The sequence below is a fragment of the Meriones unguiculatus genome, chromosome 9 (assembly GCF_030254825.1).
Source record: "Meriones unguiculatus strain TT.TT164.6M chromosome 9, Bangor_MerUng_6.1, whole genome shotgun sequence".
NCBI lineage: Eukaryota > Metazoa > Chordata > Mammalia > Rodentia > Muridae > Meriones > Meriones unguiculatus.
The window spans coordinates 30,972,088-30,998,143 of NC_083357.1; the positions used below are offsets into that span (position 1 = coordinate 30,972,088).

Consider the following 26,056-nt stretch of genomic DNA (forward strand, 5'->3'; position numbering starts at 1 on the left):
GTGAGCAAGGAATTTAGGTGATGTTCCTCAATATAATCCCGAAAGAATACATGCGTCAGAAACCCAGCAGAGTTCAGAGCCATGCTTTTTTTTTTTTTATTTTCCATGACCAAGGCAGTGTTTAATGCACTGAGTTTTAAAGCACAATGGTAGTATTCTGTGCTTGCCTATCAGTTGGTACCATTTACAGTTTAACACATACTCACTTTTACACAAAGATCTACATTAGATAGTTTGGGAACCTATGAAAGCTCTGAACTATACTCGCAGGTTTGTTCGATCGTGGTACATCTGGTACGGATCACTGACAAACCAGTTGCGCCTCTTCCAGAAAGACGTCATTTTATCTAGGAGTTTACTCTGGGTCTTGTTGCAGAACACAAATTTCCTCAAGCGCTTCAATTCTTGCAGTTGACTTTTTTCTGTGCTTTTGTTTCTGAAGCCAGGCAACTGTAATCATAGATTGGGCAGGGCTGCAACGAATTCAAGAATTTGAGGCATGGTAGGCAGTCGACCAGATCTATTTTTCTTCTTTTTTTTTTTTATTAATTAAATTCAATTTACATCTCGGTCATAGGCCCCTCCTTCCTCTCCTACCAGCACCCCACCCCCCGTATCACTCCCCTCTACTATTCCTCAGGGGAGCCTCCCTACCCAGACACCCAAACTCTACTATTCTGCGCGGACTGAGTTCCTTGTCCTCCCCTGGGGCTATGTCACCTGATTTTTGATCACTTCCTCCTGAAAGGACTGCTCTACCTCGCCAGTCAGATCGTATCCCGCCTCTCCGCGACTCGCCCCGCCCCTTGGCGCCGAGGCCCCGCCCCTCCCCGCCCCCCGGCTTCGGGCCTCCGCGGCGGCCTAGGCGCTTCAGCGCCTGCTCAGTCGGCCCGCGGCGCGCGTGGTGGCGAAGGCTGCCGCTCAGCCATGGCGTCGGCCGCTCTGGGCAGCTCGTCGAGCTCGGCGTCCCCGGCCGTGGCCGAGCTCTGCCAGAACACCCCGGAGACCTTTCTGGAGGCCTCCAAGCTGCTGCTCACCTACGCCGACAACATCCTGAGGTGCAGCCGGGGCCCTGGAGCTGAGGGCCGCAGGCGGGCGGGGCCGCCGGCGCTCGGCCTGAGGCGGGGCGGGCAGGGCGACGAGGGCTCGCCGGGCTGTCACCGCCTCTGACAGCCCGTCACAGCCGGATCCCGGCTCTGTGCCCCTGCCCGAGTGCGGCGGCTTCAGTATTCACGCCGTGTTCGGTGGTTAAAACATTTGTAGTTCAGAGTTAGGAAGTTTGTTTTGATTTCTGGGGTTTACTTCAGCCTGACTCCTTAAGAGTTTTGAAGGAAAGCAGGCTGGAGAAGTCACCTTGATTCTGTGCAGCACTCTCCACAGCCGCTCCTCTCGGGGCCCAGTTGGAAGTTTGAGTCAGCTCCCTCCTGTAGCCCTTTGGATCCGCTGGAGCTCCTTAGGGAAGGTGTGCTGGAGGGGCGAACAGTGGAGGAAGAGTTTGAGGGGTGACTGACTTGATGTCTCCAGGCACTGGCTCTTACAAATACGCCGACACGAACTCTGTAGGAATTCCCAGCTTCAAGGCTGTACAATTCATGTGGCCCAGTTTTAGAGAATTAGTTGGAAAGGATTTGTGTTGCCCTGTAGCCCAGGCTGGCATAGAACTTGCTCTGTAGCCCAGAACCCATGCCAGGCCATCTGCCTCGACCTTCCAAGTGCTGAGGTTTGCGCCACCATAACCCAAACTGTTCATTTAGGTAACATTAGTGACTTTCAAAATAAATCGAGCGAGAACATAATGTGATTCTGTGCCAGATGTTATGCAGCATTGGCCCTGCTCTCAGGTACATAATTGTGACCTGTGTGACCATCACCTTCCTTCTTTGTGACACCTCAGTTTAACCTTTGTGGCCCAAGATTTTACAGCACCTCAGAGTGTGATTCTTGTGGAGTGTGAAAGAACTCATAAGCTTGATTTTCCAGAGCCCATGGCTGATGTTTCCTCCTGAATTCTTTAAGTCCCACCCCCCAACTCCTTGTACAGAAAAGAGATGGATTTGTAAAGACATCTCAATTGTACTTTCAGTACACTGAAGGCAAAGATGCTAAGATACTTTGAAAGCTTTCTATGCAGACAATGATTTGAGATTATAACCCTCATTATGAATGTTTACTAAACTAAAAGAAGCTGTGGTTCATTCTACAGCCTTTACTGATCTTGAGTTTTTGTCTAAAAAGAAAATGATTCTGTGTGTGAAATACGTGTTTGTAGCTTGTTTTCAACAGCAGTGTCCTTGTGTTCTTAGAATTCAAGGTCTGGCTTGGTTGGGAGGTAGTATCCTTCATGTCCAAATCCAGTGACTTCCTAACTCTTAAGGAAATGCTCCACATGTCTTCCTGGTCTCTGGCCATACATTATAACTATACTTTTCTAATTTGAGTAAAGAGAAAGGGGTGTCTGTTACCACTGCTGTTTTCTTAATCTACTGCAGCAGGGTAAAGACATTTTTGAAGGCATATTGTCCCACTATCTCTTCTGGCTCAGTCTCAGAATAGTTTATAGAGTGGATGTGCAAATAAAAATTCATTAGCATATTTTAAACTGATACTTGCTACTGTAATCTCCAGTGATATAATACTTTTAAATTTCTGCTTGATGATGTTTATCAAATTTCCTAGCAATAAGTATAATTAAACTTCAGAAAGAAATGTGAGCTAATTTGTATGCAAAAACTGTACCCAGTTTTAGACAAGATGAACTCATAACTGTCAACTTTCTCAAAAGCAAAGCAAATAACTATGTTTTAGTTTCACTGACATCACAGGTGGGCTGTTTAGCTAATTTGATTCATGTATCAAAGTTTGGCCAGGAATTTGTCAGGTATCTAAGAATAGTCTTGAACTTCTTATCCTCTTACGTACACCTCTAGATTATAAGTGTAGGCTAACATACTTGCTGTTATGAGCTGCTGCAGATTGAGCCAGGTCTCCACAAATGCTGGGCAAGTGGTCTACCTCCTGAGTGTATCCCTAGTCCCTAATTTATTTATTCTTTAATATACTTATTTGATTGTCTACTATTTTGTTTACAGAGCACATGCAGTTATTGATTATTAACTGTTCTGGGTGTTAATGAGAAGAATCAAGAGTCAAATTTCTTTGTTCAAAGAATATAAATATATTTGGGAGAAGATGGGTCTGAAAAACAGCTATAGCATAACATCAAAGAACAATTCCAAGACATTGCTTATGTCTCTGTATTTATACTCTTATGTTAGGAGATAGCAGGAATACCCAACATGAGATAATAAAGAATAGAGGTTTCATAAAAGTAGAACCAGTTGATGGAGTAACATTACGTGAAGTGACATGCAAAGGGAACTCAGTTTCTGGAGTGGAGTTTCATGAGGAATAGCATTACAAGAAACAGGCAGTGATTGTGAAGCCATTGCATACTCATAACCATACATGCAGATGGAATGGAGAAAGATCATTTTCTTTTTTTTTTTTTTTTTCAATGCAGTTTATTCAGGAACATTGAACAATCCTCGGACCCCGGGGAAAGCCAGCCCACAGCTTAAATAGCCTCTGGGTAGCCAACCCAGGCGTGCCACGGGGGCAATGCAGATAGGTCCACATACATGGAAGCAGCCAGATCCTCGGCCTTAGCCAAATGTGGAGTTGTTCGTGACAGAGAGCACTCACCATCGGGAAGGTGGGAGGCGGAAACCAGCTCCATCTTTAAGGCATAGCATTCCGCAGCTCTCTACAGTTCCCCCTTTTTGTTTTAGACGCAACAGGCAAGAGTAGAGGTCTGATCTCTGATATTAGAAATAAATTGGGACTTTGTACAGATGTTCATTTAGGTGTCATCCACCCAAAGAGCATCAGACCGTCCGATACCTTTTTCTCAGAGGCGGGACCTGGGGCATCAACCCGCATGCAATCAGACATGCTCTTCTCTGGGTCCAAAGCGGCTGACCCTGAGTGCAGTGCTTAGCCTCGCATCCTGAGCGTATCATTTTAGCTTTTTATGGTATCCAACCATGCTTGGGGAGAATGTCCTGCTTCAATGGCTGTAAAGGCCTGAATGATCATGGCTGCATCACACTGTTGTGAGACTCTAATCTTGCATATATACCACAGGCAAACCAAGGAGACCAACACCAGTAGGCCTGCTGAGAAAGATCATTTTCAATGGCAATGCAAGAAGTAATGGAAGACATAAATAATAAAACTGACTTTTAATTTTTTTTTCATTTTGGTTTTTTGACACAGGGTTTCTCTGTGTAGCCATGGCTGTCCTGGACTCACTTGAACTCACAGGGATCCTCTTGCCTCTGCCTCTCTGAGTGCTAGAATTCCAGGTGTTAACCACTGCAGCTGGCTCTGACTTCTGATTTTTAATGTAGGTTGCCACTGACACATAGAGAAATGGAGTATGAATGGTTGAGAATTGGTGAGTTTGTTAGCAGCTTATATGGTGAAATATGTGTAGACTTTATAAGCAAAGCAGTAAGTTTCAGTTCTAGTCAGATGTTTTTTAAGTGATCATAGGCAATATAATTTCCAAGTTTGAGTTTTCTTACTTATAAAAAGGAAGAAAAATATTCTAGGACTGCCACAACATAAAATGTAAATGCTTGTCTGGACTTCTCACTCTTTAAGTTAGTATCCATACTGCCATGTAGGAGTGCAACTGATATAGAATGTAAAAGAAATATATGCACACTTTTTTAAAAAGTTGCTATATATTACCAGTTCTATTATTTTTTTATTAGAAACCCAAATGATGAAAAATACAGATCCATCCGTATTGGAAACACAGCTTTTTCTACTAGACTCTTGCCTGTCAGAGGAGCTGTTGAGTGTTTGTTTGAAATGGGCTTTGAAGAGGTGAGTGTGTGTAAGGGCCTCCTCCCCACTATATACCTGTAAAGCAAGCGGCGCTGTGAATGCTCGCTTGAGTGAAATATTTGATCATTTTAGAAACGTGTAAAACTATTTTTTAACCTGTTGTACATTTTTAAAGTATGAATTCAATGAATTTAAAAATGAAATCAAGATAAAATTTAACAAGTCTCCACAGGTAAGGATTCTTAAGTCTCCATGTTTAGAATAAAGAAGGTCAAATACAACCCAAGGATCAAATGTATCCCTTCAGTCTTCCAGCTGCATACTCAATCTGTAAGTATGCATAAGATATCACCATTGTCTCCAGTAAGAAGTAGAAAAAGTGAAATAAACACAGAAAATATGAAGTCAATTGCCCAGAGAATGGTTGTTTTTTTTTTTTTTTCTGTGAAAGGAATCTTAAGGTGTTTTATCATTTTTATTGCACAAGAAATTTTTGTTGTTTCCATCCTCTCAAGCCTTGTGGCAGAGTTTACTATTATAGTAAATTAAATTCTAATACAGTAAATGTAATTATTAAAATTGTTAATTTTAGTGAGGCATGCTGTCTGCTGTATACTATCTGTCTACTTGGGAAGCTGAGGCTGGAAAACTTAAGTTCAGGGCAACCTGGATTACATAGTAAGACCCTTGTCTCTAAAAGACAGACAGACAATTTTGAATCTTCTGTGGATCCCTATTCCTAGTGTGTAGGATATTAAAAGAAGTTGAGTAGGACTACAGTTGCCAGTGGCAGTCTGAGTCAGCATTTGTAGATATTGTTAAAGAAATAGGATATAGTTTTTTCCTCTCTGCCCTTCCTACTTAAATTCTATTGCACACCATGAGGGTGTAGCAGTGAAGTAAGTTAATACAATCCTATCTCACCCAGATCTTAGGTTCTAATAGGTTAGAAAACATGAAAGAGGCAACAGAAGTAAAGAAGAAAGCAAGGCACGGTACTGCACTCACAGCTGTTAGAGTTGCAGGCACTGTAGCAGTGAGGGAACTATGGAAGGTAGTTACCTGAGTAGGTAAAGGTAAGACCTGAGTGGCAGGAAACTACATGCAGAGGATTGGCATGTGCAACAGCTTCTAGCTGCAGTAGCGCTGACACAGACATAGACAGAGACCAGGCCATATCAAGGTAAAGACAGATTTTTAAATGAGATAGGAAGCTGTGGTAGTTAATCTTGAATATCAGTTTGATTCAATTGGTAAACACCTGGGAGGTTAGCAGAACACACTTCTAATCCATGAGACTATTTCTAGAGACCAAAGCAAGGAGGTCCATGACTAAAAGAATGAATCTCTTGAGGGATTCAAACTTTGAGTAGATTATTTAGAACGAGTAGAATTATGAAGGTGGGGCCTCAGTGGAGGAAAGAGGTCTCTAGGGACATGTCTTTGGATACTTATCCTGGTCTCTTCCTGTTGCTCCTCTGCTGTACTTCTGTCTGCCTAGACATGCCACCTCCTCCACATGATATTACTGCCATGATATTCTGCCTGGCCATGGGCCCAGAAACATGTTGGGGAGTGACTAAGGACTGAACCCTCTGAACCTGAGCCAAAATAAACCCTCCTTTATATTGTTTGTGTCAGAGACAAGAAAAAGAACTAATATTGTGGCCATTGGAAAGTTTGAGACAGGGAAGAATATTTTCAAATATTATGTTACTGTAAAGAGAATATTCTGGGAGAGGGCTACAGCTGGGATACAAGTGAATGTATAAAATTATTTAAAAATAAAAAATATTAAAAAAACCAAAGTAAATAACCTGTGATTAATATAAAAACTAAATTAATAAAAAAGAATATTCTATATAATCTGGAGTGCAGGCAAGGGGTGATGGTACAGGGAAAGAAATTTAGCTTGTTAACTGCTATAAGAAGGCTTGACAATAGTTATATAATTTTTGGAAGAGCCTGTGTCTATTTGCTTTTAGTGGTCCTAGCTCCTAGAATTTTGCGATTACCGCAGATAGTAGGCTATCTGCTGAATTTAAGCTCTGATGGCAGAGAGACAAGAACTAGATGGATTCAGGAATAGTATGTGTGTATGTGTGTAGAGGAACCCATAGGTCTTGATTAATTAAACATTTTGTACAGGGGAAAGGAAGAAATTGGGGACATCTAGGTTTAGGTTTCAGATACTAAGTAGATAGGAGTACCACTAATTGAGATGAAAAAATCTTGGAAAGTGGCTGTTCTTTGTTTGTTTGTTTTGTTTTTACAGGAGAAAGCACTGTCTTGCTTTTGGTCAGTTTTGACCACTTTGCTGTTAAATACTGTAAAATTACTGTAAAAATATTGATTAGTCACTTGAATAAAATAAGGTCAAAAGTCAGAAGAGATCTGGCCAGAAATATAAAGCATGGTGTCATTTGATTACAGGTTATATATAAACATCTGAATATAGAGAATTTCAAACCTATAGTTTGAAAGAGGGGGAAAAAATGAGAGCATTGCTGAATCTGCAAGGAAATGAAAACTTAAAATTAGACAGGAATACATAATTATTGACATTTCCAAGCTGAATCAGTTTCTCATTGTTGAAGTCACAAGTTCAAGGGAATCATATGCATCTGTTACTTCACAAATGTTTGTGTGTTAGGTAGGGTAAACCCTCTGACCTAATTTGCTAAGAAAATGCCCCAGTGTCAGGCATTTGCGTTGGTCTCCTCCATGCCAGATAACAAACTGTTCTGAAACTTGGAATAGTTTTTGATGTAACTGGAGTCACAGTGTTCTGATAAAACAAACTTTATTTGCTTTCTGGCAAAATATAATCTGTCTTTAGATTCCACCCTTCAAGACAGATTTGAAGTAACTTTCATCAGTGTGACTAAGTTGTATGATTGACTGATATATATGAAAATGTACTGGGAATTTTGGTTGGCTTTTAAGTTGAAGGGTACATCTAATATTTACCCTGAAATTTGCAAATGTATATTAAAATTTGAAAATTATGAGTGAGGATGAGGAAAACTGGGATCCAAATGTCTTTGTGACCCTGTGGTTTAGTATAGCGGGACAATTCTCAGCCAGGGGCCAGGCACTTAGTTGTCATGGGTTAAATTTGCTAAACATCCTGCAGTGAGAATTGCCTTAGAAAAAAATGTTTTGATAAGCAGGGTTGTTGAATTTTAGAATCCTTGATTTTTTAAAAATGTTTTTGGATCTATTACCTTTAGCCTGTAATTTTGACCTTTTATGAAAATGTGGTGCTTTGGATTTTTTAGTATGAACATGTTAGCCATACTTACCACTTTTAGGAGTCATTAGAGGGGAAAGTAAGGCATGAGCGACAGCTGTCCTCTTGGGACTCTGAGGTGTAGACTGACATGTAGATCCAGATACCTAGGTGCTGTTTTGCGTCCATAAATCCATGTCACTTTCGTTTTGGTAACAGAGTTCAATTGCAGTTCCATTCCCTCTACAAACTATCTCCTGCTTTTTCAGTGCTGCTTCACTAATATCAAGTTACTAGATGGCTCCATTAGTGCAAACCAGACAGTATGTATAGATCTGAAGTGTCAAAAACCAGTTTCAACAGGTCAGAAAATGCTGAGAAAGTATGTGTAGAGTTGGCAGGGGCCAAAGCTGATGGCTCCTGGCAACTGGGAGCCAGTCTGCTTGTAACTGGCGACTGGGACCAGTATTGTCCCAGTCTGAACTCTAGGGGCTGGCCAGTGATAAGGAAAAAAGAAAAGGAACGAAGGAATCATATACACACACTTAGTGGATGAAACAAAATAAGCTCTAGTAAGCAAGTTCCAACAAGCTTCAACAACTTCAAACATATAGACAGACAGAAAGGTATATACACATTTGCACATTGGTTAAATGGAGCAAAGCTTCAACAAGCTCTAACCATTGTGTGTGTGTGTGTGTGTGTGTGTGTGTGTGTGTGAACATATGGACAACTGGTGGATGGTGCAAACTCCAAAGAACAAGCTCCAACCATTTTACATACATACACTTATACACACATACATATTGGGTGGATGGAGCTAACTCAAAAAGAGCTAGCTGCAACAATTATTTTTTCTCCTACAGCTTATATATTCCAGCAAAATCAAACAGTATAAAAATCACAATGTGGTTTCATTCCATGTTTCTTATAAGTTGCAAAAAATCATGTTTTCCAATACCATCACATAATCAGATATTTTACGTATTATGGGTGAAAAACAAATTATTCCCAAGAGCCCACATACATTTGTGACTAAGCAACTTGTTATAGATTAACAAAATATAAGCAAGTGAGGTAATTTCTTTTTCAGCCAGTCTTTCTTTACTGGCAGGCTTAATTTGCAGCTAAAAAGAAAGAATTATCTTAAAAAGTAGTCTTAAAAAATCTTAAAGGAATCATAAGTCTAAACTTTTATATAAAAACAATCAGCCATTTTTACTTTAAATCCTAAAATATACATCTACTCATTAACAGTTTTAATTAAATCATATCAGGAACCTAAGGGTACAAGAAATTACTCATCACCATACCAACTTGAGAAAATCACATCAGCCAGTGCCAATTGGGGTACTGTTTTGCTCACCAACCTCAAAAACTTTTCTAAACCTCAAATTGTTCCTCAAGATTTTCTACATTAGAGCCACTGACAAAAACATCTTAACCTAACTTTCTAAAACTATTTAAATCAAATCAGGAATTCTGTGAAATCATTAATTCATCTAAACAATATTATTTTATGAAAGTTTATCTTCATATTGATATGCAGGAAAGTTGCCCAAATGAGTGGTCAATCACCCAGGAAACAATCACAATCAGACTATAGGCAGTGAGGGTCTCCCTACGCCTGATCATGCCATGCCAGAAATATGTGAAAGACAGCAGTGACAAACACGAGAAGGCACAGCAGCAGTAAGAAGCAATCCAGAGACAAAGCTCTTGGGGCTGGGCCTTTTGAAAAGTTCTCCGATCCCAGCCATGAGAAACTGTAGTCTTCCCCAGGGAGCTCACCTGCCCACAACAGCTCCTCCTACATGGCATGGCATCTGCCATTTCTGCCTTTTAAATTAGTTAATTGAAGCGTGTGGATTTTTTTTCTGGGCAGAACACACAGCAGATCCTAGATGTTTAAAGATGACTGGAAGCAGAAACAGACAAAATAATCCTATCATAATTCCTAAGTTTATAAGGAAATTCCATAAGGAATTATTTTCAACAAAACTCCTAACTGAATTAGAAAAATTGCTGGCCATTTTTTTTTTTCTGAGAGACCTGCAACCTACAGTGACTGACAGCACTAACATATAATTAAAATGGTAATTATTATATTACATAATTATATATCATACATTTATATAGCAGACGACCTGAGTTTGGTTCTCATCACCCACATGCAGTGGCTCACAAAGGTCTGTAACTCCAGCTCCAGGAGATCCAGTGCCCTGTAAGAGTTTTGTGAGTGCCCACATTCATGTGCACATAGCCAAACACGGACACATAAAGATAATTTTCTTTAAAAAGTATATCTTTAAGAAAATAATCTATAACAGTAGGCATAGTGGTATATTCTTTCAATCAAGAGGCTGAGGTAGGCAGATCTTTGTGAATTTGACGCCCACCCAGTCTGCGTAATGTGTTGTAGACAGCCAGAGCTATCCAGTAAAACTGAATTTAAAAATGAAAGACAGAAATCAGTCTATAGTTTGGGACTAATGGTATCACTTGATGGTAGAGGACTTGCCTTCATTGATCTTGGAATTCTACTGCTTAGCATCCTGAATAGCTGGGATTACAGGCCTTGGCCTTTTGATTCAGGCCTTTTTTATGGCAGTATTTCTACTATCATTACTTTGTATGAAATTTAATAGAAAAAATAGTATTTTATTTTATTGCAGAGAATATAGGAATATATGTATTTGTCACTCTTATGAACTACTCTTTTCTATCTCTAGTGTATGCAAGACTCCTAGGACCACAAAACATTACATCCATATTTTCAAATGATATAATTATATAATATATATTATAAATATAATTATATTTTCAAATTCTATAAATCAATATATATTTTTAACTGTACTGGGAAAATGGTAGACCCAAAACACACTTCTGATCATATAACTGTTTTCTAAAAACTTGAGTTTAAAATTGTCATATAACTTTTATCAAAAATGTTTTAGTTAAAACTATACACATCTATTATTATTATTATTGTATATAATTTCCTAAACCAGGTCAAAGTAACAGACATATATATCACCTCAGACATACATCGTTTCTTTGAGAATATCAATAATGCTCTTAACTATTTTAAGACAGTCAATTAATTGTTGTCAACCATATTTATTTTATTTCAGAGAATATAGGACTACATATTTTGCTACTTTTATGACCTATTCTAAAATGTTACAATTTTCTAACCCTCTCCTAAAGCTAGGAATGTGGTTCAGTAGATAGGGTACTGCTTGTCAATCATGCACGAAGCCACAGGTTCAAGCGCTGTCACTATAGAGACTGGACTTGGTGGCACATGTCTATAACCTGAGCTCTTAGGAAGTGGAGGGAGGGGGGACAAGAAGTTCAAGGTTGTCCTCAGCTGGAGAACAAAGTTAAGGCTGGCTTGGAATATAAAAGACCTGTCTCAAAAAACAAAAATAAATAAATAAAGGTCCCTTGAACTACATTAAATATATACCAAGCTATATGTAATGGCAAAAACCCACATTTTCTTAATTTTGTTTAAAAGCTAGTATATTTGTTGAGCTATGTTACATTCAGAGCTGGAGAGATGGCAGCATGGTTAAGAGTGCTGTCTGCTTTTCAAGAGGACTGGAGTTTGATTCCCAACACCACACGACAGCTCAAAAATATCTGCAACACCAATTCCAGTGGAGCAGACACACTCCTCAGGCCTTCTTGGCACCAGGCACACACACAGTGTACAAGACTAGGTATGTAGGTAAAACATATAAGAAAGATATTTTTAAAAAAAGATATGATGCATTCAATAGTATCAACTTCACTGTGTATAAAGAATGACTGTTGGTTTAAAGCAGAAGTTAAGATTTTTCTCTATTCTGTAAATTCCAGGGAGAAACACATCTTATATTTCCTAAAAAAGCTTCAGTGGAACAGCTGCAGAAAATCCGTGACCTGATTGCCGTAGAGAGAAGCAGCAGATTGAGTAGATCGAATAAGAAGGTGGAATTTTCTCAACAACCTGCTGTCGTCAGGCCTCCTCCAGAGCAGTCTGAAGATCCTACTAGGTTAACACAGCACTCAGGAAACCAAGCAGGGCAGCTACCAACTCTGCCTTCTGCTCCGATGGTAATATTAGATTCCAACATTCATTTTTTTCTGTCAGTATTGAAACAGCAAAAAATAATTATTCCTGAAGTCATTTCTCAAATGTTCTTGTTTTAGAAACTCTAACGCCTCAAATTTGTTAAGCATTTTGAAAAGTTTCAGAGTTACAGCAAATGTGGGGGAAGTGTCCACCTTTTCTTTTCCTTCTTCTTTTAGTTCCTTCAGACAGTTTAGACAGTTTCTTGCTTTGTAGCCCAGGTTGACCTTTGACTCATTAGTCCTCCTACTTCAGCCTCTTGAGTTCTGGGATCATAGTTGTGTACAGTCATGCCAGCCTGTGTATATTATGGTGATTAGTTGACTGCCTCTATTTTATTTATACTTAAACATAAACAATGTCTGTATACCTCAGATAGTTCTCTAGCAGCAGTCTAAGAAAATGAGTCCATCCAAAGTCCAGCTGGGTGAACTAATGAGTGTATTGGGCTTATGAATGATGCCTAATTAGCTGTGTCACTGAAAAGTTCCACTCAGCATGGGTCATAGGTGAGCTGCTCCCAGAAGTTGTACAAAAGGAATCTATTCTTCAGTTAGTTTTCCGGTGATTATTTACTCTGGTCATTCCTGGTAGCACTTGTAGCAGGTTAGGGCATAAGAGGGAGAGAAGGTAGAATCTCAGGTAAGAGTCTGTATTTGTTACAGACCCTTACTATAAAGGCAGCTTTATAGAAAAGGGGTTTTTTTTTGTCAAGCTTCTAGTTAAAGAGTCTTAGGGTCCATGATAACAAATAACAAGATTGCAGCAGGTGGGAGACAGAGGCTGTGACAGGTCACCTCTTAAGCTATACACAAGAAGCAGAAACCTCCGAGCTTGCCCCCAGTGACACACTTCCTCCTGCAAGGCCACACCTTCTAAACCTCCAATAGTGCCAACAACTAGGCCCAAATATTCAATATCAAGACTTATGGGTGACAACATCGCATTCTAACCACCACAGAGCCAGGCAGTGGTGGCACACACCTTTAATCCCAGCACTGGGGAGTCAGAGGCAGGAGTATATTTGAGTTTGGGGCCAGCCTGGACCACAGAGCAAGTTTCAGGACAGCCAGTGCTATGCAGAGAAACTCTGTATCAAAAAACTTTCTCTGTATCAAAAAAACAAAATAAAACAAAACAACCAAACAAATAAACCCAGCACATGTTCTAATACCCTTTGTACACTTTTCTTCTGTGGAGAACTGGCCCAGTCTTTTGGAGGTCTCCTGAGTGCTGGTCATCACAGCTTCTGTGATAGTAGTGGCCATGTCATGCCTGGAGGACAACAGGAAATATTTTGTAACAACAGGAAATATTTTGTAACAACAGGAAATACCTGGTTTGCAAAAATTCCTTTTACTAGAGGTTATTGAATATTCTCAGTTTTTGCTGTCAGAAATTTTGTGATAATTTCCATAGTAATTTTATGAATAATGAGTTTATAACCTTTTATTTACGTATTTTAATTTTAGCAGAATACCTTGTCTCTAGCCTCCATACAGTAGACCTTCACATGATCGATTCTTAAATCCCCCCATCATCTTCTCAAATTGGCTAATTCTGGACCATTTAAGCTCTTTTTTCCTTGGCAGTAAAAAGATTGAGAGTCTTTTCTTTGTCTCCTCCTGGAAGACCCCAAGCTGCTCCTTTGAATAAAGGTAGTAGGTTCTGCCCAGCTAAAAGACAGATGTACTCTGTTCTCTCTTGTAACCCCTACTGAGTAGTTTTCTCTCTCATTCATTCATTCATTCATTCATTCATTTATTTTTGTTGAAAGATTTAACTCCTTGGTCTTCTACTGAAAATTTAATTCCTCTAGCCTTTCTCATTTTTTTTGTCCTTCAGTTTATGAAACCTGTAAGTCCTTAAAGTACTTGTTTCTCTTATCTTCATACATGTCATTGGTTTATAGTAACAAACCTAGCCAGTGCTTATGAATGGTTCATAGAATGGTGACTGTCGGATCATTGAAGGTAAACTCTGGAGCTCTCAGAGGTTTTTTTAATGAAACAATTATTCTTTATCTAAAGTTTCATATCTTTAGTACAAAATTTTGACTGGCAGACTAGTAACACCATTTTTTTGAGACAAGGCCTCACTTCAGCCTGGATTGGCCTTGGACTCACTATCTTCTTATCTCCAACCACAAACTGCTGAGGTTATACGCATAGGCCACCTTGCCTGGCCCCTACATTCATTTTTTAGTGTGCATTTTACCTACTGTAATACAATGTTGACTACAGAATCAATTGGCTGCCTATTTCTACATTATATGTTTCTATAATAATATTTCATATACAGCTCTTGTAAATATGAAGGGGTAAACTGAGCATAAATGTAAAAGCCCCCATGAACTCTCATGTCTTCTCCATGTGTGTAAGCAGTCCACTGAATAACAACTTAGGTCTATCAGTTTCTAGAGATGTAGGTATAGATACAGAGCCTCACTTAACACCTTTCTTTGATTTTGTTTTTTGTTTTGTTTTTTTTTTGTTTGTTTTTCAGTACAGTTTCTTTGTGTAGCCCTGGCTGTCCTGGAACTCACTTTGAAGATCGGGATGTGTGTGACCTCAGAGGTTTGCCTGCCTCTGCCTCCCGAGTGCTGGGATTAAAGGCATGCACCACCACTGCTGGCCTTTCTTTGATTTATAGCCTTGAAGTTTTCTAATTATAGTGTCAGAATGTATCTTTTTAGGATTTCCTACTGTCTTTTGTTTAATTAGTATTAAAAGTTTAAAATGCTCAGTGCTAACCATTCTTACAAAAAAGCTTGAAAATATTTATATGTATTCCTGAACTAAGTACTTCTTTAGTGTTATAGCTCAGGCTATCTCTTCTTACTCCTGTTCATAACTGTGCAGTTCAGGCATTATGTAAGGCATAAATAATGACAGCTTTAAGATCAGTCAAAACAAAATGTCATTATTACCAACAAAAATTATAGAGCTAAATACTATTAGTGGGATAGTATTTATCAACTCCTCCTTGGTTTTTATTTTGTTATGAACAGCTCTTGGTTGTCCATGAATTACTATAATACACTTTTTCTTGTATTGACCTTTCTTGGTTGACCTCAAACTTGGTATACAGCTCTTCTTATCCTTCTCTTCCCACACCCCAAGTGTTGAGATTACAGACATGCATCTGGAGTACACTTCTTAAAAAAAGATTTATTTACCTATTTTTATGTATGTGAGCCTGCATGAGTTTATGTTCTCCACATGTATACATGGGCCAGAGAAGCCAGAAGAGTGTATCAGGGCCCCTGAAACTGGAGTTACAGACATCTGTGAGTTGCCATGTGGGTGCTGGACCTGAATCCAGATCATCTGCAAAAGCAGTAAGCACACTTTACCACTCAGCTTTCTCTCTAGGCCCTGGAATACACTTGCCCTTTAAATATCATTTCATTTAAACTTTTAATGATCAGATTTTTTTTTCTGTAGGAGAACTTAGCAGTTATTTTTACTATCATCATTTGAGTGGTAAGACCAATAGAAATTTATAATGAACTAACATCAAGGCATAAGAGACATACTTTTAAAAAAATTTAACTTCCATAGAAGCTAAATAAATTCTAGTAAACTTTGCAACTATTATTTTAGCTATTTCAAGTAAGTTTTTAAAGTTTTAATCAAGATTCATATAAAATTGTTAAGAATTTTTCATAAATTCTTTCCCTCTAGAAATTACTATCTGTTTTATATAAGGATATATTTTAAAATAATTGTTATAATTTGTGATTATTCCATTAAATTATACAATAATGACAAAGTAAAATCGCACACACACACACACACACACATATATATATATATATATATATATATATATATATATATATATTTTTTTTTTTTTATGGTGTTAGGTTGGCAGCCAAGGTAAACAGATGTTACACTACTGAGTCGTAGACTCTCGGAGTTCATTAATTTTTAAATCTGTCTATCTCATAAACCAACAATAAGGCAACTTCTTAGTCTGGATCTATTTAATAAGAGAACTACTCTATTTGGGTATAAGAATTTTAATATTCAGTAAGTTGCTGATCTGCCACTCATAAATGTCAAACATACTTTTACATCTAGAAATCACAAACATGAAGGATGGTATTAAAGTGGAAGAGAGCTGGTGGGCTTGGAAATTGTTGGTTCTTTGCTGGAGGACTGAGGGCGCTCTGCCTGCGTTACTGATTTTACTGAATTGCAAGCTTTGCACTTTCTTTATAGAATCCTAAATATTTCACATCAGAAAACCAAAATAATTGGAAGTATGAATAGTGAAGAAAAAGCCTTTTTGGTTTCAAACAGATTTCAGATTTTAAACTTCCATTTATACTCCAAATAACTTTTCCTCTGTCGGGCAATTAGCTGCTGTCTTATGTAGCATTAGTACATGGTTACCCAGCTGCCATAATTGCCCTGCAATCAACGGCCTTCTATTTTTATGGCTTAAGCCCCCCTTCTTGGGCCAATGAGTATGTAACAAAATAAGGCAAGAAAATAAACTTTATTATTCAAGATCATTAGAATGCCATTAAAACTAAAATGAATGAGGTAATTTCCAGATAGAAAGGAAATAAATTGAAAATAAAAATACTCTAAATGAGTCCTTACCCCTCAGTGAATAAAAATCTGCATTTAAGAGAAAGTACTTTAGTATTTTAATAAACCACTTTAAGTATTTTATTTTAATAAGAATCCTTTCAAATAAAAATGGAGGATTTTGTTTTTGCTTTTATATCAGTTTTGCTTTGTAACAATTTCTGTTTATGTCGGTCAGCATGTTCTCCGTGTTAATTTTACTACTGCTTCATTACATCCCCATCCTTCTTTGGTACTTAAGAATCAACTGTGAGCCAGGTGTGGTGGCTCACGCCTGTGATCACAGTGTAAGTCCAGGAAAGCCGAGGCTATACAAAGAAACCCTATTTTGAAAAAACAAAACCAAACAAACAAGCGAATGAATGAATGAATGAATAAATAGTGTGACTTACTGTTACGTTCCTAGTCAGTAGAGGATCAGTAAACATTGATGGAAGTAAACAATTGGATTCCTGTATACACGTAGGCTGCGTGATCCTTCAGGAAGTAGCCTTGTTTGTGTCAGTCTCAGTTATTTTTCCAGTGTCTGATTCATTCACAGACAAATACTTGATTCACTGTAGTGGATCTATGAATATGTGATTCATTCTTTTCCTGTCCTTCCTTTGTTCCTTCATTTTCCCTTTCTTCATTTTCTCTTCCTCTTTTTTCTCATCTTCGTGTGTGTGTGTGTGTGTGCGCGCGTGTGTGCGCGCGTGTGTGCGCGTGTGCGTGTTTGTATGTGTATGATACTGAAGATTATACATAGGCTTCATGCATGCTAGGCAAGTGCTGTATCACTGTCCTCAAATCTTCTTACCTTTTAAAAATGTTAAGACAGGGACCCACTTAGTTGCCCATTCTGGCCTTGACCCTAAAAATTCTCTGACCTGAACCTCTGCAGTAGCTGGGATGCAGGCCTGGTCCACTGAGCTTAGCTACTGTTTCTTTCTTGTACAAATATCCCAGTGCTTAATACAATGCCTGGCATAGTATATTTGGTAATGAATTGCTAATCTTGTTAGATATACCGTGATTGTTCTTGGAACTTTGTCTTTTTTTTTTCCTTTTATGTTTGTGGTAGTATCTTGGTAAGTAGCATCTGCCTCCTGATTAATCGTTTCTGTGTTATGATATTTTATAAAGTATATTAATTTTACCCTTCTACAGGATTAGTTTGGTTGGGTATAAGTTCCTTGTACCTAATTTTTCATCAGGATTTCAAAACATGTGCTTGATGTGTTTTCTGTGAGATGTTTGATACCAGACTCTCCACCTTCCACCTCATACACATTTAATTTTTCTTACTACTTAAAGGCCTTTATGGTTTTATTTTTTAAGCCTGCTGTTATGCAGTGTTGTAGTCTAGTTATTTTTGTTTTTTGTTCATCCTAGCTATTCAGCTATGTGTAATTTGCTTTGTTATTTCTTTGAGATGTTTCTGTTTTCCATTGTTTGTATTCTTTTCTAGAATTCCTCCTAGATTTGGAAACTTTGTTTTATCCTAGGTGTCTCTCTTTTTATGTCTTATCTTTTGATTGGTATTTTATTTATTTTTTTATATTTTATTTATTTATATTCATTTTACACCCTGATCTTAGTCCCTCCCTCCTCTACTCCCAGTTCCAACGTCCCTCCTTCTCCCTTCCTACTTCCCTATTCCATAGAGAAGGGGAACCTCCCCATTAATCCACCCCAGCTCATCAAGTTGCATCAGGATTGAGTGAGTCCTCTTCTCCCGTGGCCTGGCAAGGCAGCCCCTCCAGAGGGAAGTGATGAAAAAGCAGGCAACAGAGTCTGTGTCAGAGACAGCCCCTACTCTCCTTACCAGGGAGTCCACATGAAGCCTCAGCTTCCCATTGGCTACCTGTGTAGGAGCCTAGGTCCAGAGCATGCAGGGTTCTTGGTTGGTGCTTCAGTCTCCACAACCTTCTCTGGGCCCTGGTTAGTTGGCTCCTGTTACTTTCGGGTCCTTCTACCCTCCCCCCCCCCACTTTTCACAAGACACCCTACACTTCATCTAATGTTTGGCTGTTGGTCTCAGCATCTGTGTCAATCTGCTTCTGGGTGAAACCTCTGAAGACAGCTTTGCTAGGGTCTGTCTTTGAGCATAGCACAGTATCATTAATAGTGTCAGGGGTTGGCTCTTTCTAATGGAGTAGGTCTCCTATTGGGCCAGGCATTGGATGGACATACCCTCAATCTCTGCTCTATCTTTTTCCCTGTACATCTTGTAGGCAGGTTAAGTTTTGGGTTGAAGTTTTTTATCTTTCTTTTATACAATTATTCTATTGTTTGATCATACCAGGGCCTTCTTTATTTCAGTGTTTAAATTTTTATTCCTTAGGTCTGTATTAGAGCTTTTTGAATACAGATGGTTCCCACTTTAAAGTGTTCACCTTACAAGTTTGATATGAATTTTCTACTTTACAGTAATATGAAAGAAATTCAGTACATATCCAGTAGAAACCATTTCTAGAATTGAAGTGTGTTCAGTGTTTTCCTGGACTGGAGATACATAGCAGACACTCTAGCAGTGATGGACAGGGCCAGTGAGCTGCAGCTCCACCAGTCTCAGCATCCTGAGGTCCAGTGTACCATGTCACTAAGCTGTGATACAATAGGGAGACTAAATCCCTTTTCACTCAAGATATTACTAACTTGTGATAGGTTTTCCAGGGTATTACCCATTGAAGGAATATCTGTATGATATGTGCTCTCATCTTTGAAGCATACTTCTTTTCAGTCTCAGCTGTGTTTTCCATTGTTACTGTAGGATTTGCTTCTCTGATACTAATTATAACACATCTTTTCCCTGGTAGCTCATGCCAGTTTTGTAGACCCTTCCACACCTGGCAGAGCTTACAAGCCTGTCAGCTACATTCACTTCCAGCATCTGTAGTGAGGACAAAACATGCTACCTTTGGAGTATACCAGAAGACACTGTTATGGATTTGATGGCTAATCTTAGACAGGGACTCTAAGCATGCAGTGTCACTGCTAAGGGGCAGGCTTCTGTGGTAATAAAAAGGAGGAAGAAACACTGTTTCTCTTGTGGACTGTGCCCATCCATTTTCCTTCCTGCTGCACAGTCCTTTGGCTCCTCACACCTTACAATTATTTTGGAAACTTTTTCACTTTCTGTCAACACTTGGCAGGTGGGCATTCTGTCTTGCTTTTTTTTTCTTTAGTCCATACATATGCCTTTCCTGTTTTAGGTATGTACTGACATTCTTGATTTATGATCTCATAAAAATCATGTCTTCTTTGTAATGCTGTATGTTACAAGGGTTTGGAGTTGAAAGATGCATTGCTCTGAGCACTATCTTGATCAGAGCATGTGATTAGGAATTCAGCAGCGAATGTATATCCTTAGTAGGACGTACATACATACACAGTAGAAAATAGACAAGCACAGATGTAGCTAATACTAATATTGTAAAGGTATCCACATAATTGTTTTTGTTGAATCCATATTGTATCTATGAAATCATAGAGCCACAGCATTTCTAGTATATTACTTTTGTAGCATTATAAAAAGCTAACTTTAGTTTTTTTTCTTCTTAGGTTGTTGGTGATTCAACCATCTTAAAAGTTCTTCAGTCCAACATTCAACATGTGCAGCTCTATGAAAATCCTGTCCTTCAGGAGAAAGCATTGACTTGTATCCCAGTCAATGAACTAAAAAGAAAATCTCAAGAAAAGTTATTCAGAGCTAGAAAGTTAGATAAAGGTAGTGGCTTCCGTAATGATTTATTGTTAATTGTGCCATCATTGCTAAATAGTAGTGCCTTTAGCTATGTGTGTACAATATAAATAGATAACCTATATATGTATGGATTTTTAAGAAGTATAACAATAATGGACACATATTTGCTTTTTAAAAAATATGTTGTGGTAACAGTAATGTAAAAAATTTCTTATCCTACCCTTTTCAGCATTCAGTTCCTTGCAATTGAGTACTTTTATTCTGTTACATAACCCTTATCGCCATCCTTTCTTTTTGTCATATAAAATGGAAAGTCTACCCACTAAATGGTTATGTTCTGCCCTTTGCTACCCCCAGCTACTAGCAATCAGTGTTCTACTCTCTGTCTCTGATCTTGACTGCTCTATTACATATAAGTATTTTGTGGTTGGCTTATTTGGTTTAGTGAAAGTTACCCAGGACTTATTCATGTTAAACATACCACAGAGTTGTCTTCTGTTGTGAAGATGGATGATCCATGGTGGATCTGTGTTGCTTTCATGTTTAGGTCTTGTGATACTGTGAACGTGGACGAACAGATAGCTCTTTGAGACCTGGTTTTAGTTATTTGGTGTTTTAACTTGAAAGTGCTAATATGTTAATTCTAATTTTAATATTTTTGAGGAATTACCAAACTTTTCCACAGTGGCTGTACCATTTTTGCCCTTCCCATCAGCAATGCACAGAATTTCAATTTGTTCTCATCTTCTCCATCAGATGCTTTTTTCATACATAATAACCATGTTAGTAGAGGTGAGGTAGCATCTCACTTTAATTTTGATTTGCTAATGATGTTGAACATCTTTTAATGAAAGTTTGTGTATCCTTCTTGAAAAAAATGTCTATTTAACATTTCTCTTAAAGGTATTTTTAACCTGAACATGCATTTTTATTTTAATATTGGTATATGTATGGATGTGGGACTTTATGGAATATACAGCAAGTATTAAATGGTATTTTGATGAATGTCTTTTTACTATGCTCAGACTGAACCTATTGTCTTACATATGTTAGACAAGTGGTCCACCACAGTCTTTAGTGTTTAAAGTAAGGTCCCAATAGCTTCTTGATCTTGCTGCCTCTGCCTCCCAAGTCCTGGGATTGCAGGCTTGTTCCATCATGTCTGGCTTTAGTGAGTTTAACAGAATTTAATCCCAAAAGGTAGGCAGGTTCACTTTTGTTTATTAGATATTATTTATTGGTGCAGAATAATTTTGCTACAGTTGTCTTTGTATAATCTCAGGGTTGCTACTTAAACCAAACAACCTCTTTGCCTCTGTTTCTTCATTTGGAAATAAAAATAATTAAAAGAACAAATGAGGTGGTACATTTAAACAGCCCCCCAAAAATAGTTTGACCCTTATGATCATTTGTTCACATTAATGGTCTCAGGATTTTAGTTGTTAATTTTTGCAACTGTAGGGCTGTTGCTTTTTTGTGTAATTGATATTTATCCAATTATCTAACTGTTTGGAACTATTTTTTTAGGAACTTTTTTGGAGAAAGTGGTTGTCCTTTCTCCTTTATAATGAGCATTTTTAGTAATCTGTCTTCAAAGTAGTACTCATTTACATACACTGCAGACACCTTTTCAAATGGTTTCATTTCTTCTGTCCATAGTGATAGTGTTATCTTTGATTTCACTTTTCTGTATATTGTGATTACTTAACGTATTGCTGTTATTTTTTTTTAGATCAAAAACAGGAAAAGTAATGTTCTTTTTTAGCCTTAATGTGTTCTTTCCATGATGCTCTTCATTTCTTCGTGTAAGTTTCTAATCTGTATCATTTTCTTTTTTCCTATTCTAAGATGAGAAATATATTGAAGGATTTTGAATAACATCCTATTTTGAATAACTATATCCCTTATCTCCATAGTACCCCCCAGACTAAGGATAGAAGGGCTCCAGCAAGCTAGACAAATTGACTACACTACACCTCAGCCCTGTGTTCTCAGTGAGAACACTGTTATGTGTGGGGACAAAGCTGAGAAAGACGCTGACAACTCTCAGTTTTGTTGTAAATTAAACATAAAACGGATGTTAGGCTATATAATGTTTATTATTACTCCTAAATTTATCATGGCACTAATATCTATCACAAATAAGCCACTATCACAAATAATAAGACACAGACACCTGTTAATTTTATAATTGCCTTATTTACCTTGCTCCTGGCAAATATTCCTACCTACACTGTCTAAATCACCTCACCATCCATATCCCAGCCCCCATCCAATGCCATTCTCCTTAACCATCTTATCTTCCATCCATAATTTTTTAAATACTTGCTTTTTTTTTTTTTTTTCTTCATCTGGGCCTTTTCAGGCCATTATTGGAGTCCTTCCTCCCAGCCCCACTAGGTTTCTTCTCTAGGCTAACCCATCATGGCATCCTCCTTCTTCCTCTCTTCCCTACTGTCTCTTTCCCGATTCTCATGATTCTCTCAGCCTCAAAACTTTGGGAACACTAGCCACACCTACCCCATTCTTCCCTATCCAAGTATAGGCCATTTAATGAACCAGTCAGGTATCATGTTTTAGGCAGGTTTACACAAACAAGGATAGGTGTACCTTGCATGCAGTAACCAGATCTTGAGCACCAGTAATTAGCATTAGACCAACCTCCAACACAGTTTATTTTTAATGTGACTATGCCATGAACGTTCTACTGGAAAACTTCTACATTATTGAGGAAAAGTTAAGATGCTCTCTCAGTCAGTCCTTGTTCCCCCCATATAGTGTAGTTCTTCAAAATTCATTCTATATAAAAGTAATTAATTTGTGTGGGATTTATAAAGATGTATTGTCTCATATATATTCAGTTCCGTGATAGTTTTTATTTATATATCAGGGACATCTTGTTAGGTCTCTATAAAACACTGTAGTACATGTATATTGAAATGCTGTAGTATATATATATTTAATCTCTACAGTTACCTATGGATGGGCACTGGGATTGTTGTCTGCTTCGTGTGTGTGTGTGTGTGTGTGTGTGTGTGTCTGTGTCTGTGTGCGCGCACTCGTGTGCATGCGCGCACACGTGTGCATGTGTGCTGAAAGCTACCTGGTGAAATGCTAATGAAACTTGCCTCCTTGTCATTGAAGAAATTTCCTCTTGCCAATGGCCTATGGTCTTCTTTCATAGAAGGGCAGAGTATTTGTACTTCTGATACTGATGTTACTTTAACGGGGTGGTCAGTCATCACTTATTTGTGAGGAGGTTTTATGTGTTCTTTGCTAGACACATTAGAATTTTGCTACCCCTGACCTCAATGTTCTTTATTAGTTCATTTGGTGTATCTTCTGAAACCAGAAGTTTTAAGTGACATAATTTTCCATTACTGGCTTTATATTATTGGTTGTATCTTTCTTTTAAGAAAGCCTTCTCAACCTGAGGAAATGGCTTGAGAGTAAAGTGCTTGCCACACATGAATGAGTTCCTGAGTTCGAATTCCCAGAATTCACACAAGACTGATGTAGTAGTATATACCTGTAAGCAGAACACCTATAGAAAGATGATTGATGGAGATGGGAATACTAGAAGCTCATAGTGACAGAAAAGAGATGCTGACTCAAACAGTGTGGAAGGCTAGGATCCACACCTGAGCTTGTCTTCTGTGCACCATGACACAAGCATACGTACGTGTGTATCACACGCAAACCTGTGTGCACTTGCAAGGCCTTCTCTAATCCAGTTATAAACATACTGCCTTATAACTCTTTTTGTAGTACTCTGGAGAAAGGCTGACTTCTTTAATAAATGCATTTAATAAATGCATTAACAGTATCAGATATCCAGGTAGCTACTTGTCTCAATTTAATGGGTGGCCCATTCTCTTAGCATTTTCCTGTGTTTGTTATTGGTTTTGAGATACTGTTTTCCTGTGTATCTAGACAGGCCTGGAGTGCTTCTTGCCTCAGCCTCCTGAGGGCTTCGGATTACAGGCCTGCACCATCACATGCGGTGCCAACTTTATCAAATACTGTTGATTCACTTTAAAACTCTTTTTACTGATACAAAGGACCTGGCTTAAAAAGAATAGAGGTTTGTCTATAAGTACTCTTTCTTGTTTCATTGATATATTTTATAGTAATGAAATATTTATTCAAAATTGTAATTAAATTTACCTTAAAAATTTTTCACAATGCACTAAAAAAAACTAGGCTATTTCATAAATATGCACATCATCACTAATTAGAATGGTCTTTGGGTAAATGACAAGTAATCCTGTACTGTGTAGATAATATGCACAGTGCTGATTACCTTGTCAACCACTGAACAAGCACTTATTGCCATTGTGGTTCTTGATGAGAACTGTACTAGCTGTTTTTGTGTTGTTGTTTTGTTTTGTTTTGTGGTTTGTTTGTTTGTTTGTTTTTTTGCAGTGCTGGGGTGAAACCCAGTGCCTTGCACATATCAGGCAAGTGTTGCCTGTTTGACCTAAGTTGCCAGACTCTGTTGCATTTTTAGTGTATCTTCTTTTTCATGTGAATTCTGTAGTACATAGAATTTTGTGGGGGGAAAAAACCTTTTATAATTTTAATTGGGGTTCTATTTAATTTCAAATTAATTTGTGGAGAATTAACAAATTTAAAAGCAACAAGTTTTCCCATCAGGGAACACTGTGTATTGCTGATATTTGAAATATATCAAACAAAGCTATGAGAGAATACAGTACAGTTGACCCTTGGTCAACATAAGTTTGAACTATACATGTCCATTTATAAATGGATATATAAATTAAGAAAATGTTTCATATGTCACATGCATGTACATGTATATCATAGTTCATTTTACCATTGGTTCTGTTTTTCTGTACACATAAATACAGTTTTAAAAGTTAAACTTAGTTTGGGTTGTGGTTCAGTATTTAGTTAGCATGTATGAGACCTATCCTTATCAGTAAAATATTAAAGCGTAATCCATCAAAAGTTAATTCATACAAGCAGACTACAATGATGCCAATCATACTTGAGAAATTCAAGCAAATATAAAGATGCAATACTGTAACTGCCTAATGTTAGCCATAGTGTCAGTGTCAAGTGTCCCAGCTTTTTATAAGGAGCAGTAATGGGATGGCATTGACAGCCAAGTGCAGTAAACAGAACCTTTCGTTGTACCTATAAAGGCCTCTTTCAGCAATCAGAGTATGTTTCTTTTTAAAGTCTTGTTTTTTTATATGCCTTTGAAGATTTTTAAATTACTTCACATGTTGAGATTTTTAAGAACTTAATGTAAATTTACTACTTGATTTTAAAAGATTAAGTACGTTGCAAATACCTGTTAATAAAGGGCTTAGATGACTTTTAAAAAGTTTTGCAGGAGCTAGAGAGGTGGCTCAGTGGTTAAGAGCACACTGGCTTTTCTTCCAAAGGATCTGGGTTCAATTCCCAGCACCCAAATGGCAGCTCACAACTGTCTGGAACTATGTGAAATAAAAATATTTAAAAAGAAAAAACAAGCCAGGTGTCCTATGGTGTATGCCTTTAATCCCAGTACTTGGGAGGTGGATCTCTGT

General features: G+C 38.1%; 1 protein-coding gene and 1 long non-coding RNA gene across 4 annotated transcripts in view; both read left to right on the forward strand.

Moving 5' to 3' along the window:
- The first annotated feature begins 837 nt into the window (after positions 1–837).
- The window catches only part of Ngly1 (N-glycanase 1), a 50,774-nt gene continuing 25,555 nt past the window's right edge, over positions 838–26,056 (forward strand). For all 3 annotated transcript variants that reach the window (XM_021648067.2, XM_021648068.2, XM_021648070.2), the window contains exons 1-4: positions 838–1,058; positions 4,779–4,893; positions 11,957–12,193; positions 20,357–20,522. In XM_021648067.2, the coding sequence (XP_021503742.1) occupies positions 928–1,058; positions 4,779–4,893; positions 11,957–12,193; positions 20,357–20,522 (649 nt within the window). In that variant the 5' untranslated portion in view covers positions 838–927. The remainder of the gene's footprint in view (positions 1,059–4,778; positions 4,894–11,956; positions 12,194–20,356; positions 20,523–26,056) is intronic.
- On the forward strand, positions 20,534–25,383 carry LOC132656428 (uncharacterized). The gene is made up of 2 exons (XR_009594174.1): positions 20,534–22,303; positions 24,432–25,383. It is a non-coding gene; the product is annotated as an uncharacterized LOC132656428 (long non-coding RNA).